At 30.7% G+C, this 19842-nt stretch overlaps 1 protein-coding gene across 1 annotated transcript; it reads left to right on the plus strand.

Annotated features, from left to right (window-relative positions):
• Positions 1–4355: 4355 nt before the first annotated feature.
• On the plus strand, positions 4356–8153 carry LOC113759490 (putative late blight resistance protein homolog R1A-3). Its single transcript, XM_027302066.1, has one exon. It carries the CDS (start codon positions 4356–4358, stop codon positions 8151–8153), a length of 3798 nt encoding a protein of 1265 aa, XP_027157867.1.
• Positions 8154–19842: the final 11689 nt, after the last annotated feature.

The following is a 19842-nucleotide window of genomic DNA, read 5'->3' on the forward strand; positions in this document are numbered from 1 at the left end:
AAAGGCATATGTTTAAGGAAAGTATGTGTGCAAACCTGTAATTAGGAATGTATCCATCCATGCGCCAAGAGGACCGCTCTTTTGTTGATGATTAGTGGGCAAGAATAAGGTTTAATGCTAAATTCAGACCTTTATTACAAATATTGTTTATTGTGGTTTTCCAAACTAGGGAAACAAAGGGGGAAGGAAGGTTTTGGATTCTAACAACCAAGTGCCAGGGGATTTAACCCTGGGTTCATTTCAACTGATTTAGAGAAGGCCCCTATGCCATAAAACCTAAGGCACATATATTCAAGACCAGAAGAGACCATACATTGACTAGAACAGTGTCTCTATAAATCTAGATTGCGATGGCTGTCTCATATCCAAACCCCACAAAGGACCAAGTTTATCAGCGTGTCATATAGCTTGAGGATAAAAAACTTTTCAAGTACCGATGGATTGTTTGTGTCTTCGAGATCTTGGAATTGTCACCTGTCTGTTTGTGCCTTGTATAAGTTTAGAATTTGATTTACTTCCTAAATAATAAAATTTAGTTGGTGACAAATTCTATCAAGAACGCACGATAGAAAAGAGTCAAAATGGAGAATCTTTTGGTAGGTACCAAAGAAGAATCATCTATGGTACTGTTTGGGGGAAATTTTGTGGAGAAGAAGAATGCACCATTTGAAAAGCCATAGTTTTGAATCTTTGGGCATTAATTGTAAAGAATTATGAATACAATGAGCACTTCTAACTTGGACCAGTATATCTTGTGCACTTTAATGAAACTTCATGAGGTTCGTTCAAATTAAAAAGGAAAATAATTTGAAAAAAAGAAGAAATAGCCACAATCTTCCCTCTTCAAACCATGAACCATAGTGATGATGAAGCATGTAACTTAAAATCACACGTTAATATTGTATGAGTTTCTTGTGATTTCTGTTATTGAAGGAAAAATTTATATCACTTATTAGACTTACATGTAATAAATACTTCAAAATTTTCAGCAAGATGTTATTTTTTTTTGGCAAAACTACGCAATAATATCTATTATCTTTATATAATTTTTTTTAGTTAACATATGAACAATTTTGGCTTAATACATATTTTCATGCTATGTGATAGCTCATTACACTTAACCCTTCTAATCAGGATTTTACACATATATGTTTACCTGCAAGAGTTCTTTTTAATATGCACAACATTCTAGACCAGGTAGATATGACTGATTATGTTAATTGTTAAAGATATTGGGTAACATTTTCCTTTCTCATTTTCTTGTTTCTTTAGGTGCTAAACTTTGTTGTTTTTAGTACCTAAAGAAACAAGAAGCTAAACTTGCAACTTATTGGAAACCCTGTTGGCCATGAAATGCGAAAGCTTAACTTCAAATTTTAAGAAGAAAACATATAATAAAATAGTTTAATATATAATGGAAGCAATACATTCACAAAGTTAACATAGCTCTGAAATAGGAAAATTTTGACGTTACTGGGTTGTTAAAGAAATGGAGGGAGAAAAAAATGTGCATGTATTATATGTCAAAGAAAGAAATAAAACTATGACAACCGTTAAGAATGAATTTTCTCCAATACCGACATTGCCGAGCCAGAGAAACACAATGGAGGAAATGACTACTTAAATATGACATAGGTCCAAGTCAACTTCTCGAAAGTGAAATAGTATAAGAAAATAGTATATATACAATAAGAAAAAATGACCCTTAGATTTACTCAAGCAAATTGCCTGCTCGGGTTTAAAAATTTGGCAATCATAGTATTGGTTTTATAATTGACCTTCTATAAATTATATCTTGGATTAATTATATTGTTTCTTTTTTCTAGTATGGATTAAAAATGTAAATTAATGTATACACAATCTTTTTTGCTAAATAATTTCCTCATATGTCATTTCGTTAATACTAGCTTTAGTGATGTATTTGTTACTCTTAGAATGATTAATAATATATTTATTGATAAAGATGCACGTTAAATGTGGGCATGGTAGTAAATTGGTAAACTAACTACCCTCTTTCAAAGGGAACAAGTTCATAATTTAGGACGATCACAAAAGAAAAATGACCTTATCTTATAGAACAGAAGGAATAACTATTTATTGCTTTTGTTTTCTATTTTTAACCGTCTTAAATTGTAATTCAGTTTCTAATTGAAGAGTATAATTAACTTTTAAGTTCTTTAGAATACTTTTATTTAATGTACTTTGTTATCAGTGAGTCTAATCTATCTTATTCAATAATTGCTCTAATTCATGCCTTAAATGATACAACTTTCATTAATATTATTGTTGTAATTAATATAAAGATATAATGATTGATCATACTCCTAATATTAATGTAAGGATACTAATAAAGTTACTCTTTCAATAGTTGTTTTAGTATTATAACTATTTTACAATCTTTTTAGATATTATTGAAAATGAACAGTACGTATTATAAATCATTTACTGCTTTAGTATCTGGATTTGCCTCGAATTCGTTTCTATGCGGTGTAAAAATGTCCATTACCTGGAAATGCAACTTGGCCGCAGTTGGCAAAAGTTCCCTCGTTTAGGCCCCAGGGTAGGGACCTGAGGTCACCACCACCACAAGAAGACAAAACAATCTTGCAGGTTGCAACAAGAAAAGAACAAATCTGGTCTCAGAGTGAATGGACGATACGATACAATCATGAAGATAAAATTCTTGATACATTTTCCAATGGTTTTTAATTTATATATATATATATATATATATATATATATATATATATTAAAGCAGGCAAGTTGCCAAAACACTAGACTATGTCTTTCCTGTTGCATCCGCCTCGCTAGTATAGGCTAACTTCTATTTTTCTATATAGACTAAAAAATGTAAGCTAACGTATACTTAGTGCAATCATTTTTGCTTACTAATTTCCTCATATTTCCTTTGGCTAATACTAGTTTTGGTGTTGTATTGATTACTCCCCTACCGCCTAAAGTCTCCACCAGGAGAAGAAGATAGGAGTCTTGCAAGCTGCAACAAGGAAAGAAGAAAGAGTCTCGCCCACAATATTTGACTAACTTTAGTCAAGGTACAAATCCGAAGGGGTAAAATATATTAGGGAAGTGTTTGGATAGCAAATTATTTTGAATAATATTTTATTTGTATTATAAATATATTTTTTAATTTATTTTTTTATATTTTTAATCATTTTTTTATCTCATATATATCATATCACAAAATGTATTACAATAATTATTTTAAATAATACTCTATCATCATAAAACTGCCTTATTATTTGAAAACCCTTATAGAACCCTATTGTGTTTTGAGCTAATTTGAAAAATATTTTATCTTCATTTTTCAATCACTTCCTTGATGCATTTTTCAATCACTTTTTTATTTTACATATATTAAATCATAATAGTGTACAGTATATGTTTTATAAAAAAAATTCAAAAAACTTATAGTTAGTCAAAATGAATTTTTGTATCTTTTTCGAAAAACTCCCAAAATCAATAGTGAGACCTATTTATGCAGTTTTTCCTTTTTTTTTTTTCGTTACTGCAATCTTGAGAACCCTATATGTTTCTACTTAGCGAATATTCATCTAACTATAGAATCCTCATGGTTGACAACAAACAGAATAATTAGAGTATAAACATCTGTATTCTTACTTATTGAAGCATCCTAACAAAATTGGTTCCAAAACTATTTTGTAGCCTAAGACCACAAAATCAGCGTTTGACGGTGTGTGTTATCTGATTGTTATGGCTTTTTCCGCCCTCCTGTATAGCAGTCAAAGAGCAATCAATATCTTTTTATAAGAGAATCACAGTTAAAATCCATCATATCCCGAAATTGGTAGGATTTATCAGGTGAGTTTTGTGTGGATTTTTAACAAATGTTACCTGGAGTTTTAAGAATTGTTGCCTTAATATGCCTGGAGTTTTAGGTGCCCTCAAGCTTCTAATTGAGTTGGCATTGGCATAGATAATGATGGTGTTGATATTAATATGGGCAGTTTTGACTATAGCGTTTACATTCTGGTAAAATTATAACTATTTACAATTTTTGTATGTATCGAAAATGAACAGCAAGTATTATAAACCATTTACTGCTTTAGTATCCAGATTTGCCTCGAATTGCTATAATTTCTATGCGGCCTAAAAATGTCCATTACATGGAAATGCACTTCGGCTGAAAGTAGACAAAAGCTGAACCCATTAGGCCCCATGAAAGGGACCCTAATGTATCCACAGGCCCGGCCAGGAAAATAAAGTCTTGCCGGCAATATTTGACTATTTTCAGATCATGAGAAAGTTGTAAACCTTGAACTATATGTTTATTCAAGGAACAAATTTGATCTCAGAGTGAATAGAAGATACAAATAATGGACATATCCTCCAGTAGTAGCACTAGTTGCTTTAAGTTTGCTCTAGAATATATTGGCCGGTTGCATCATACGGCCTTAGCGTTCCATTATGGTATCTCGAATCTGAAGATGGAGGTGAGACTATTACAAAGCTTTGAACTGTATCTGACAAAGTGTAGGAGGAGGAGGAACCATGAAACTTGGTTGGAACAAGATGAGGAGGAGAAGGATGTTACGTCTTCCAGAATTCAAGGTCTGATTATAAGGAGAATGCAAGATCTTGAATTTGTTTGCAGCGAATACTTGACTCATTCTCGTTCGTCTGATTGGACTCATATTCAAAGGGAGGTCACCAGATTCCGGGAAGCAATCAAGCTGTTTTTTGAAACAGATATCTACGAACCGTGCATCAACTTTCTGCTGGACTGTTACTGGCTGAGAGATCCGGAGCTAGTTATTGATTTCATTGATTCGGTTTCCGAGAATCTGGCAGAAATTGACGAATCCCATTTCAAACGTCTTGACGAGAAGCTAATATTCTTGAAGAGTTTCATTCGCTTTGCCATGCTTCGCGGGGTCGAGGGTCAACAATTGATAGATCTCTTGATTCACACAGAAGTGGTGGCTATCAAGGCATTACGCCTGGCTTCTAAATGGTGGTCTGACAGTAGCGGATATAATCATGAAACAAAACTTCAAATTTCACGGCTAATAAGTGAGAAGATTAATCCTGGTGATCCCAAGGTCCAAGAAACTTACATCCATGTCTTGACTGCTTCAAAGTTATCAATATCATCAGACACTTCAGCTCTGGAGAAGAGTAAGCAACCAGTAGCTGACTTTATGGATTTTCTCGTTCAGAATACTGCGGAGCTACTACAACCTTGTACCAGTACTCCAGTCCCGATTATGAATCAAATGCTCAAAATTGTTGAGGGGCTAAGATTCCTGACAATCCTTCTTAGGCATCAGGAGAAGTTCAAAGAGCTATGCCATGAAATGAAGAATCTTATTGGAATTGTGGCCTGTGATGCTGCGATTGTAATTTTCTCTCTTTCTGTGAATCAAATCGAAGAAGGCTTGGCCAAGGAAACCGATCTTGATCTTTTTCATTTGCTCAAAGTGATCAAGCTTATGAGGGCAGAATTTACACAGGTCTATCCACTAACATCAGTATCGGGATTTGGTTTTCCTAGGATCTGTGAGTTGGGATCTATGGATTTTCTCCTAAGAAATCTGAAGGAACTAGCAAGGACTGATGAAATTAATGGTTCAAATGCTTTTCCAGTGGATAAAATCCAGACGATCCAAGAAGATTTTGAATTTTTAAGATCTTTCCTAGTGAAAATCAAGGAGCAACGCAATCAGAACGAAAAACTCCAAGCTTTCTGGAGTCGTGTTATGGAGGTTGCATATAAAGCAGAGTTAGTGATCGACTGGACACTTGTTGGTGATGGATATGAATATTTTTTGGATGATGTTGCTAGAGATATCAATGTTATAAAGATTGAGGCTCAAGAGATCTATGATAGCATAAGATATGTTGGAGAAACCACCAAGGGAGTTACCAAGACTTTCACTCGCATGCCATCACAAGTTACTATCGCCACCTACAATGAAGATCTAGTGCCTCTCGACGACGAGGTGAAAACTATCACTGATAGTCTTACAAGAGGAGGATCAAGGCAGTTGGATGTTGTTTCCATCGTGGGTATGCCTGGGCTTGGTAAGACCACATTAGCCAATATAGTTTACAATTCTCCATCAGTAATATTGCATTTCAATATTCTTGCTTGGTGCACTGTTTCTCAAGCATATAGTATGCACAACATGTTAGTTCAGATATTGGGTAGTATTGAATCTGAGAAACTTGAACAATATCGAAAGGTGGATGAACATGATTTGGCTGTAAAGCTAAAACAAGTTTTGTTGAGAAATAAGTATCTCTTGGTTTTGGATGATTTGTGGGACGCTAAGGCTTGGAATTTGTTGGCGAGATCATTGCCCGATGATGCCAATGGAAGCAGGATTCTCATCACGAGCAGATTGCAGAATTTGTCTCTGCAATTCAAACCTGATAGCAAGGTTCACCCTCTTCGCCGCCTTACCGACGAAGAGAGTTGGAAATTGCTGCAGAAAAAGCTATTTGGCAAAGAAGATTGTCCTCCAAGACTAAGTCAAGTTGCATCTCAAATAGCAAAATCTTGTAGAGGCTTACCTCTCACGGTTGTCCTCGTTGCTGGAATTCTTGCTAATACTGCAGAAGACTGCTGGGAAGAAGTTACAAAGAGTCTAACTTCCAGTATTGTCCTTGATGATGAATACTGTATGAAGACACTTGAGCTGAGTTACAGTCATTTACCAGATGATTTGAAGCCGTGCATTCTTTGCTTTCGTGCATTTCAAGAAGACAAAAATGTTCCTGTCCGAAGGTTGTTTTGGCTCTGGATCTCTGAAGGATTTGTGCGAAAGACTGAAGGAATGAGATTAGAGGATGTGGCAGATGACTACTTGAAGGATCTGGTTGATAGAAGTTTAGTTATGGTTTCCGAACAAAGAACTATGGGTAGTGTCAAAGCCTGCCGAGTTCATGATTTGGTACATGAGTTTTGTGTGAAAAAAGCCAAAGAAGAAAACTTTCTACATGTTTTGCATAGTTGGAATGATCATACTGGCCCAAACAACCTCTTGAGAGTTTGTAATCGAAGTGTCAGGAATTTGAGGATTTGGGAGTTAGTGCTAGAATTTCCCAATGTACGCAGTTTGTTATTGTTTAAGGAGGATGATTTGGGATTTTGGTTACCTAAACTTCTTAGAGTGTTGGATTTGGGGGAATTGGATTTTGGTGCATATTTTCCTATGGAAGTATTTTTGCTTGCTCACTTGAGATACTTGGCTCTTCGTACTACAAAAGTAAATTTCATCCCAGCTGCAATAGGTAACCTCTCAAGGTTACAAACTTTTCTGCTACGAAGAAACGACATTGATTGTTTGTTACCCAAGACTATCTGCAACATTAAGACGTTGAGGCATCTATGGACTACAAATCCCTATATTGGCTTTATTTTTCCTGTTGAAAATCTTGAAGTATCCCCAGTTTTAGATCATTTAGACACTTTAAGCCTTACCATTGATCCCTCCTCTCAAAGCTTGCAAAAGATACTGACAAAGTTACCAAACATCCGCAGGCTAAGATGTAAGATGAGGAAATCAAGAGAGGAACCTACTAGAATTTGCGACAGGATTCTGGTGTTTGACTGTTTGAATAAACTAGAATCACTTACTCTGCCTTTCTTTGATGAATATGGATTTAAATTCCCTTTGAATTTGAAGAAGTTGACTCTAATACATAATGAGCAGCCATGGAGTGAAATCTCAAAAATTGGAAAGTTACCCAATCTTGAAGTGCTTAAATTACTTGAGCACTCCTCTGGGGAAGAATGGGAAATGCAAGAAGGGGAGTTCCCTAACCTTCGAGTCTTGAAATTGAGAGCCTTGTGGGAGTTTCGCAGCTGGATTGCATCTTCTGATAATTTTCCCCGTCTTGAGAAATTGATTGTGCACGATTGTCACCAATTGGAAGCGGTGCCTTCTTGTTTAGGAGAAAGTCCGACTCTTGAAATGATCGAGGTGAAATTGTGTCGCGAGTCTGTTTCAAGCTCAGTGAAGCAAATTCAACAAGAACAGATAGATATGGGAAATGAGGTTCTGAAGATCTCGATTGAACATTGTGTTGATGCACGGAGTTCCAGCGAAGAAGAAGAAGTGTCAAATCCCTCAGAAACAGAATCAATCCCCTCACAAGAGTCCAATTAAAGTTTCTTGAAAGCAATTTCTGGAGCTTCCTTTTTTATTTTTTTGGTTTGAGTTGATGCAGCTACCTGTAACTTTGTGACTGCAATGGCAAGCTGAGCACAAGTTTATATGCAAGATACACTTTTCTCTTCCTTCTTTGTATTTTAGTCGGAGTAGTACAGAAACTTTTAACTTGCTTCTTTGTTTCCTCAATAAAGAACCATATACTCAATTAATTAATATGTTAAAACATCCGTATTTTTTGGCAACAAATATTAAGCATTGACAGAAGAAAAAGGGGGAAAAAACTTGGTTATGTTGCTTTTCAAAAAGAGAAAGGGCGTAGCAAAAGAACAGTAAAATTTGCCTCAAATGGTTGTCTTATGCAATTTGCGTAATGTTGTTATATGCAGCCCATTTTCATTGGCATTAGAGCTAGAAATAGCTTTGGATATCAAACCAAGGACAATGCTTTAGCAACAATAGTTATGGTAACGATAGTTTTTACCTAATATAACATGTTATTGCACTTTTAGCGACCATTTAATTACTTGTAGTTCCTATCCACCTAAATAGGATAACACCTAAAAATATGGAAGTAAGTTTTTCATCTAAAATAGTAAGTTAACCTTAATAAATTAGTAATTTTTATACCTCAAAAGGTAAATTGGAATAAATATTAAACTTACTTTTTAAATAAATAAATTACTACTTTATATCCCAAACTTACTTTTTAAAGAGTAAGTTTAGTTCAAGTAACAGTAAGTTTTTATACATAAATAGTAATTCTTACTAATAACATGATAAATTTGATTAATGATCAAAACTTACTGATTTTTGGAATACATGTACAGTTTTACATTAAAAACTTATCTCAAACTAGTATTAGGAAGTTTATTTGAAATAATGATAAGATGTTTTATTAATGATTAAAACTTAGTACCTTAGTTAGTAAGTATTCGTAATATATCTGTATAATAAATGATTATAGGTATAATTTAAATTTTTTTTTGTATTTATATATTTTAAAATACTATGAAAAGTAATTTCACTTTTCAGATAACCTTGTAAAATATGTAATAAAATTTTGTCATATTATAAGTTTTTAATCATTTTCAATTTTTGAAAAGTTTGAAAGTTTGGATAATAATAACAACAAATCTTCCTAGTTATATATAGAATATCACTTGTTTATATATCACAATTTTTATAATTTAACACCTATGAATATAATAAGATGATAAATTTTTAATAAATTTACATCTAGGACACAAGAATTAATAAGAGTTAAAGTCCAAACAAAATGAGAAAGAGTATAACAATAAAAATGACAAAATTAATATAACGGTTAATATAAGAAAATCAGTATGATCTGGACTTTTTTCCTTGGGAGATTGTTCAGAAAAATAAGATCCAACAATTAAATGAAAATCACTTGCACATATAATCTATTGTATAATTTAACTTAAATTTAGTTCAAGTATAAAACGGTCCTAAAATAATTAGCGCACTATGATACAATGTTATTTTAACAACAACAAATTTTTGTACTAAAAGTCTCAAATATCCATGACATACATATGAGGGATATTTTACCGTATTTGTATCTAACTGTAAGCACAAATTTCATTGCCAAAAATAAAAGACACGAAAACTTACACGAATGTCAAATTTATTAAATCAAATAATAAGAGAGTTACAATCTCTAAAAATTCTTGAATCAAAGAAATTAATCCCCTAATTCTTCTCTTCAAAAGCACTCCTAATTAAAGCATAATAAAATCAAGTTTTTTTTAACTTTTTAATGTAGTAGTTATATGTACTAAAAAATTAGTAAACCATTCCTACAATGCATTGCTTCTCCTAAAAGTAATAATATTTTGTAAATAAATTGAAATAATTTTGTAAAAGATTTTATGCATTTTCATTAATATAATCAAGAGAATTTTGCACCTTTAAAATATAAATAGAAAGAAAGGAAAATGGTATGAGTATAAAGGTGACCAAATGCAATATATATCACATCGTGTGTTTAGATATGATTTGTTAAATAATCAGTAATTTAGTCCTGGTCAATATATGATGCATATTGATTTCTTATAAATAAAAATATAATTATGCATTAACAGAATTCGTAGTTTGAATGCAATCAATTGTGCACCTATTTCCTTTTTTTAAGTAGCTATTATTTATTTTATTACTTAGGTTATATATTTACATGTAAAATAACAACAATAGCGTGCCAATCCTCGGACCAACAGAACTTCAATTATTGTTAACTAAACTAATTTTACATTGATAAAAAATAGTCTAGAAAATGAAATGCTAATGGCAACAATTGGTAACAATTAGCAATCTTTTAATTTTGGGAAAATAAAAAATAAGTTCCCAAAATATTTCACTTTTATTTTTTAAAAAATCTCAACTTGTTAATTAAATTCAAAATGATTTTATTATAAAAAATATTCGTCCTCAAATTAACATCAATGATTAGACATGAGATACAAAAATGGAAAAAAGAGATAAAAATATGGTAAAATATCTCTCATACATATGTAATGGATATTGGAGACTTTTGGCAAAAAACATTTTTGTTGTTAAAATAATATGTATTGTAGTGTGCTAATTATTTTAGGATCATTTTGTACATGAACTAAATTTAATTTAAATTATACAATAGATTATATATATATGCATGTGATTTTTGTTTAGTGATTGGATCTTATGTTCATGAACAATCTCCAGAGAAAAAAAAATCCAGATTATACTAATTCTATTATTTTTATTGTTGTATTAATTTTTACACTATTTCTCTCATTTTGTTAGGTCTATATTAATACAAGTTTAATTCTTATTATTTCTTGTGTCCCAGACAATAAATATATTAAAACTTTATCATCTTATTATATTAATAGGTTTTAAATTATAGAAATTACATAGATAAGTAATATTCTATATATAACTAGGAAGATGTGTTGTTATTATTATCCAAACTTTTAAACTTTTCAAAAATTATTCAAAATTATAATACAACAAAATTTTATTATTTTATAAGGTTATGTGAAAGGTCAAAATATTTTTCACAATATTTTAAAATATATAAATACAAAAAAATTTTAAATTATACATATAATCATGTATTATACAAATATATTACGAGTACTTACTAACTAAGGTGCTAAGTTTTAATCATTAATAAAACATTTTATTGTTATTTCAAACAAACTTCCTAGTATTGGTTTGGTATAAGTTTTTTTAAGCAAAATAGTACATTTGTGCCATAAATTAGTAAGTTTTGGTCATTAATCAAATTTACTATGTTATAAGTAAGAATTACTATTTATGTATGAAAACTTACTATTACTTGAACTAAACTTACTCTCTCAAAAGTATGTTTGGGATATAAAATAGTAATTTATTTATTTAAAAAGTAAGTTTTATATTTATTCCAATTTACCTTTTGAGACACAAAAGTTACTAATTATTACGGTTAACTTACTATTTTAGATAAGAAACTTACTTCCTTATTTTTAGGCATTATCCTATTTAGGTGGATAGGTCAAACAGGTAATCAAATGATCGCTAAAAGTATAATAACTTATTATATCAAGTAAAAACTGTTTAGTTACCATAACTATAGTTACTACAATATTTTCCATCAAACCAAAAGGAAAAGGATCTAAAAACTTGTGCGACAGTTATCTTTATATGTGTCTTTCTTCGTTACACTATTTTTATGTGCTAACTTTCTCTAATTAGCGGTACTTTTGGAAGTCTAAAGAAAGTAAATATTCTAAAACTTTTTCTTAACAGTTTCATGTTTTAGTTTTCATTCTAAGTGATTAGCTATTCAAACTGATCAGAATGAAAATTCAAAGAAACTAGATGACAATTTTGTAGAGCAATTTTTGTACTTTTTTTTATCAATTGTTCTTGCTCTGCAACTATTCCTTCCTCTAGCGAAATTAATGACAATCAAATTAAAATATTTTGAGATGGAAACAAGTTGACTGCATTAATAATCACTAGTTTTTGCAAAAAGGATTTTTTTAAAATTCATAATGCACTTTGCTTCACATATCAAAATTCTCTCTTCCAGAAAATACTTTTTTTTAATGAAAGAGCTCATATTTTTGTTAACATAATTTTTTTAATTTTATTACACAAATCTCTGTGCTCTACAATTTGTAGAGAAAAATTGTATCAATTTTTTTTAGGGTTGGACGTAATCTATTTCTTTTCACTACATATACAATTTGAAAATGGAGAGTGTTGCGATGACGAGGAGTCACTGCTATAACTCATAAATGAGTTGTTGATATGATGCCACGGGTAGGTTTTAACCTACTATTACACCTTTCACTGGCGACAAAATTGTAGTAGTGAACTTGGTGTAACTAATTGTAAGTTTTTTGCAGAAAACAAGTAACTTTCGTAATTTATGTAACTTACTATTTAAATACCTAATCTTACTAGATTTTTAGCAAAAAAGATTCACTTTTTTATGTCAAAATTTATCATTTTTTTATATACAACCTACTACCTTTTTAGAATTTATCAGTTTTTTTAAAAACTAAATTTGATTAATTGCTGCTTAATTCTTAATTCAAGTCCTGATTCCTCCATTATCAATTTTCCCAGCAAAAACTACAGGCCCATGCTTTCAAGTTTGATCTTGCCAAATATTATGCATTTGTTTGTCTAAAACATCTGCTAACTCGACAATTCCCATTCATTGTTTACATTTCTTCTTGGCATAATCTCGTACAACTTATTCTTATTCTTTGTGCTAACTACTTAATTTGGTATCCTAATTGACTTGCTTTTATGTTTGTTCTCTGCCTTGAAGTACGCTAAGTATCCAAAACATATCCGGTTTGTTTATAATAACTGGTGGCAGAGTCAAGACCTTAGGTTGGGGGGATTCCACCTCCGAAAATACATGAAATGAAGTAATAATATAATTAAAACCAATAAATATTTATGTGAAATATAACTTCTTTTTTCTAAGTTTAATACGCTTTGAAGTTTATATTGTAGTATTTTTCTAAGTTTAATACGTTTTAAAGTCATATTGCACTTAAATTTAGAAATGAAAATCGTTCTCTCTATTTACATTTAGAAACTCTGAAAGAAATTATTCTCGAAATAACCTCCATAATTAACCTTAAGTAGATTTAAAGTTCTTGTAAATGGTAACCATTGTGAATTTTTAATCTTTTGAGGGTCAATGCAGATAGAACAGGCACAATGTCAATGTTTACTCTAATTATACTATCTATAGCAATGAACGCCAGTTTTCACTAATTTCAATCCTTATGCTTGTGGCTAAAGCTGGATGACTTGTATTAGATGAAAAGCTAGACTTGAGAAGATAGGTTTTGTACTAAACCTACCAAAAAAGGGAAAAAAAAAAATTTCTGGTACTGTGAATAGCAAATAAGGAGTTTATGTTGAAATTTGTGTAGCCTTAAATTTATTGCTATATGAAGTTTCTCAGAAGATACTATTATCCTATGCTACAAAGAGCAAAGATTTTGGATATTATCTTCAGTCATCAGCTTACTTAGAGGTATTCTCATTAAGTGATGGATTGCACATTATGTTATAGGATAAATTGAAAGGGGCGAAGAAGATTATTCAATTGGTTCTAAAAAAGAATGAAATAGATGAAGATCAATTCAAGCAAAAATAACTTTTTTCTTTCTTCTGCCTTTGACCTTTTTTTATTAGGAATTTCCTGTCTAATGAAAAGACAAATCATATTTAAAAGAAGATAGGACCTTAGACTTGTGCCTTTTTAAAAAATCCATCGCTCAAATTAAATACTTGAAATTTGCCAAACCTGGAACAATTGAACCAATCATTTTGCAAGCCCTCGATTGTTTTAGTGATATCCTTCTTTTAAGGTCCCTCAAAACACATTTTCCGCTAGGTTATGGGGCAGAGTCTCTAGTCTTTATGGCCTAGTATGAATATCTCTTACAAGAATTGGAAATAATCAAACCATTTTCTTACATGAATCTCACATATCCCAACCTCCTCATTGCAAATTACTTTTGGGGATTGCGATTCCAATCTCTCCCATCTCTTTCTCCTATGAAACTAATTTATATCGAGTTGATTCTGGAAGTTTGCAATTCTTCATTATCAACTTGACTGACATGACTTTGCCTTGTGTTAGCCATGCCAGTCCCATGAATTGGTTAAAAGAAACCAATCTTAGAGTTTTTCATTTCTACATGTTGAGGTTCCCAGAGTTAAAGATCTAGGATTTTAGTCTCATAAATTGTAGATTGAGTGCGAATTTATATTACTGTTTCCTCTACTCGAAATAAAAAAAAAAATAGTGTTTCTTCCGTCATTCGTGAATTAGTGAAAATTTTACTAAATTGCAACCTATTAATGTGAATTCAGCAATAGTGGGTTAGTTATAATCCTATATAGTCCTCCGTCTCCAAAGTTATCTTATTTTTTTTCTTCCTTCTCACTAACTTTTTGTCTCTAACTTCCCTCGCTTCGCAACAGAACATCTTCCTCTCGGTTGTGTTTCCTCCCCCTCCCTATGGCATATATATATATATATATATATAATGTTTGCAATAAAATCTTTTTTAAAATCTTTTAATGCGAGTTTTCTCCTCTCCTAGAGATTGCTGATAGGAGTTTTCTTCTTTTCTAGCAATTTCTAGCTCGAGTTTTATGTAGTTTTTCAATTTATTTTACTTGATCTTTTTTTTTCAAATTTAGTTGTTAGATTTGATATTCCTTAAATCTGTTTGATAGATCTCACTATAATATTTGGAGTTGAAGCAATTAATCAGGAGAATTGACAATCAAATGTATGCATAGATTTTTTAGGGCTATAATTTTTTAATCTTATTTTTTGGAATATTTTTAAACTTTACATTATATTTTTTTATCAATTATTCAGATGCATAGTTTCTATTTTTCAGATCTTTAGTTTCTGTATATGTTCAATGATGTAATTTCATTATTAGTTTTTTCCCTTTTCGACAAATATTAAGAGGAGGCGAGAAAAAAAAATGTGATACTTTTTAGTAGGGAAAGCGCATAGGAAAAGAATTAAAAAAATTTGCCTCAAATGGTAGCCTTCATTTTGCGTATTGTTGTCATATGCAGCCCATTTTCATTGGCATTAGATCTAGAAATAGCTTAGGATATCAAGCCAAAAGAAAAAAAAATCTAAAAACTTGTGCAACAAACTTTCTCCAACGTTAAATTAGCGGTACTTTTGCTAAGGAAACCTTGGCTTTGCGGCTAAAATTGAGACATCAAGAATTAAAGATCCTAGGTTCTAATTCCCTACCCCTTTCTGCTTCTTAGATCTCACCCTTATCTACTAGAAAAACATTTCAAATTAGCGGTAACTTTAAATGTCACACCCCGAGCCCGCACGCATCCGTCACGTGACATCCGCCGTATTCTCAAGTCCCGCTCAGGAATACAAGACAACATTTAACTAGACTAAACTTTAAAAGTACTAAATAATATAACTAAATAAAGTGCAGTATACATATCATATAAAAGGTAGTCTACGAATATCCAATAAATTCGTATATTTATTCTCTGGTTGAAATAACGGAAACAAAGTAAATAAAACTAACAACTAGAAGTAGCTAGCCTGCTAACTACTGTTCACTTAAAAACTAATAAAAGTCATACTCAGGGTCTTCTACGTAAATCAACTCATACTCTTCAGAATCTGCAAATCGCTCAGTAGATAATATCTACCCCTCTGTTAGATCATGTACTCATAACTTTATCGATACATATATAGATATAAATCAAAGCATTTGCACATTGTTCACATCCATAATCATGAAAGTAACGTTGTTTATAAAACAATTAGTAGTAACGAGTAACAAGCAATTTAAAAGCATCTTATTGACAACTTACATGAAAAATCATAAAGTCATAAATCATTTCATATCAATTCATAAGTCTCTTCATATTATTTCATATCAATTCATAAGTCTCTTCATATTAACTCATAACAAGTACATGTAATGACGCGACCGGCTACTAAGTACTCAGACTGGAGATTAAACCGCCTCTAAGTGGGCTATCAATAGGTTTCATGACTATCGATTAGTCTCATTACATATATGGATCAATCAGCCGGACTTTATACCAGACTACCATGACCTTGTCAATTGGCTGAACTCTATACCAGGCTACCATGACTATTAGACAAGACTATAACCCCTACCGTCTATTCCATGACTGTTTTGAGCTTTTCTTGACATAAATTCAATTCACACATCACATGCATAGTTCTTAATTCATAAAAGATACAACTCATTTGTTATATAATAAAATATCAAGAAATTTCAAATAAATCACATGGTCCGTTTTTGTATAACCAAATTAGAACTTGTTTAAACAGTCAACTAAATCATTCAATAAAAAATAATTCAGATTAACACGTAAAAAATATAATCAATGACAAAAATTTCACTTTAAACTTTTGAAATCTCAGAAGGGTAAGTACTACTTACCTTTGTTTAGCTGCTTGAGTGGAACTACGTTAGATCTTTTAAACTTGTATCATACCTATCAAATGCATAGGTATCCTAATTAGTTGATATTTCTTATAGAGGCATAAATATACTAACTCTGAGTAAGTTTAAGATTCATGTCTAAGCCATTATATGAACCCTAGTAGAGTTTTTTTTTCTAAATTGAGAATTTTCAATTTTTGGAAAGTTTCTATTTTTTAAAAGTTTTCATTTTTGGAAAGTTTCTTAATTTGGAAGGTTTTCCTTTTTTGTAAAGTTTCCTAAATTAGAAATAATTATTTGTAATCACATTTATTATCTTGACCATTGTACGCATTTATCTATACATATACATATTTATTATTATTTTATTATTATTCATTGTTATTGTTATTGTTATTGTCCTTGTCATCACTATTTTATTTTATTATCATATATATATATATATATATATATATATTTGTTAATTAGTTACTATTATCTTTTGCTTTACTTCCTTTTTTTTGCGCATGTGTAAGTGTTATTATTATTTATATGTATATATATTGGCTTATTATTATAATTATTGCCTTAGTTTACTTCACTTGTATTTATATTTTCATTTTTATATTTAATTTACTTCATCTATATCTATATTGTTATTATTTTAAGCATTTAAAAGAAATCTAAAATCTATCTTATATTGTATAACTTAATCTAATAGTGACATATTAAAATGCCTTAGATTTCTATTTAAATACCTTAGGCCTAATTAAATAAGCCTGATTGGCGAAATCTTTTAAAATATTCTCTTAATTTATGTTGGGTCTTGAAATTTAGTTCCTATGTTAGTCCAAAAAGGTGGGTTGATTATACCTAAAATTTAATTATTGGACATTCACTAAACCCATATTATATATATTTTTCGGAATCTATTATTATTAATATGATTTTTTTTTTTAGTTGCCCGAAACCTTTCGGCCAACCTTTCTAATGGAGCCTTAACTGCTAGCGGCTCTTTTTTCTTTTTTCGGTTGGCCTTTTTTATTTGGTCCGTGTGGCCAACCACTTGCTGGCGACTTTCCATTTATTTATTTTTTTTTGTTTTTGTTTTGCGTTGCTAAGGCTCTCAGCCATGGCGCGCAATAGCAGCGGCAACCAGTCGCTGCTCTTCCCCTTAAAGGTCTAAAGAAAGTAAAATATACTAAACTTGTTCTTTTCTATTTTATCTTTTATTCCAATTCTAAGTATTTAACTATTCAAACTGATTAGAATGAAAAATCAAAGAAACTAGATGACAATTTTGTTGAGCAACTTTTATAGTTCTTTATCCAACTGGTCTCACTTTGCAACTGCTCCTTCCTCTGGAGAAATTAATGACAATCAAATTAAGATCTTCTGAGCTCGAAATGGGTTGTTCAGTTTTTGCATAAAGGATTTCATTAGAATTTATGATGCATTTTGACCAGTGACCTCACATATCAAAACTCTTCTTCAAGAAAACGCATTTCCTTTTTTCTTTCTATTTTAAAGAGTTTATATTTTTGTCAACTTAATCTTTTTTTTCTTTTTATCACAAATATATGCGTTCTCTACAATTTAAATAGACAAATTGCATCTGTTTTTAAGATTGGATGTAATCCATCTCTTTCCACTATACATATACAATTTGAAAATACACCTTCATGTTTTGAAGTATTTTATCACAATCTCTACTGCTACAATTGAATGCCCTTAATTTTTTAAAAAAAATTATTAAATAACGTATAAAAATTTTATCTTTTTAATATTGCCTTACTATTGCTCCTCATTTTTCAAAAATACTCTATCTAGCCCCTCCATTGTCCTCCAAAAGTATTGAAATTTTTTACATTTGCCCTCACTATTTCTAAAAGAGAACCTTGAAATATAACATAATGCTATTTTTAATTACTTTCTAATAAATCTCGTTTACTTAACATTGGATTTCATTTATATATCTAAGCATATGAATTGCAAGTGAACCAAAAATTCTTTGATAGTTTAACCGTGTGCAGGTAGTCTGCCTATTGGATAAGTTAAAATGCATATTTTTAATTTCATAAGTAATATTAACAATTCTGCAATCATACCATTAAATGACCTGGTAACTACTACACATAATAAATCAAAAACTAAATAAATTTTTTTTATGTGATTTTTGTAATGTTCAATAAATTTGCTCATATGTATTAAATTTATTATGACAAACACTTCTACCAAAAAAGTCACAAACCACAAATTATGAGTTGAATCTAAAATAATTCATCATCCTGCTGCTATATCTTTTGTTGAGTTACGTTATTGACGAGGTTCTACCATGTAACAAATTTTAATAAAACCTAAATACGTTGTTTTCTACAAGTATACAAATCATATATCGTGTACAGAGATTATTAGGTGTGGATCCCATAGAGAAGAATGTTAATTACCAATGGTTTTCAAACTCTTTTATTATTTAGGTTATCACAAATGTAAGAGATTAAATCTACATTACAAACATGAAAAATAACAATAGAAAGTTCCTAGGATTATGAAATTTCTTACTACTCTTACAAGTGAAATAACTAATTAATTGAATATTATTATCTTGACTAGTTATACCGTAATTTCCTAATGTATGTGAAACTACTCTCGTAGTGAATCAACTATACTTGTAACTAAGTCATAACTTCTCTTGTGGTTATAAAATTAACTACAATCTCATTTTTTCTATAAAATTACATGCAACAAGTCGTTAAAACTACAAAGGTCTACTCTACTCTTGTGAGTGTACTCCCTAGATTTAATATTTTCTTGAACTAGTGTTAAATTTCAATTCTCATTATAAACTTAACACCTTAAGATTATCATAATTAATGACCAATTAATCATGATTAGATAAGTAAAAGTGCTAAATAATTTGCTCAAAAATATAATTCAAACAACCATGAAAAAGTTCACATAACAATCATAGAAGTTTATCCATACCCTAGATATAAAAACTAGCGAAACATAAAAGACATGAAAATAAGATCCAAATTTGTATTATAATCAAACATTAGAATCAATATAAGAAATAAAGTGATATATAGGAGAAATGTAACCCTTGTCACATGAGCTCCAATCTCTCCATCTTCATCCTCAATTTCACGTATGCTTAGTTGCATACAAGATTTAGATGAAACAAAGTATACTAATCTACCCTAACT

Source organism: Coffea eugenioides, chromosome 2, assembly GCF_003713205.1.
Source record: "Coffea eugenioides isolate CCC68of chromosome 2, Ceug_1.0, whole genome shotgun sequence".
Lineage (NCBI taxonomy): Eukaryota > Viridiplantae > Streptophyta > Magnoliopsida > Gentianales > Rubiaceae > Coffea > Coffea eugenioides.

What these genes read in the sequence shown, in the direction of transcription:
- LOC113759490 (XM_027302066.1), top strand. Translation starts at nt 4,356, where the DNA reads ATGGACATATCCTCCAGTAGTAGCACTAGTTGCTTTAAGTTTGCTCTA.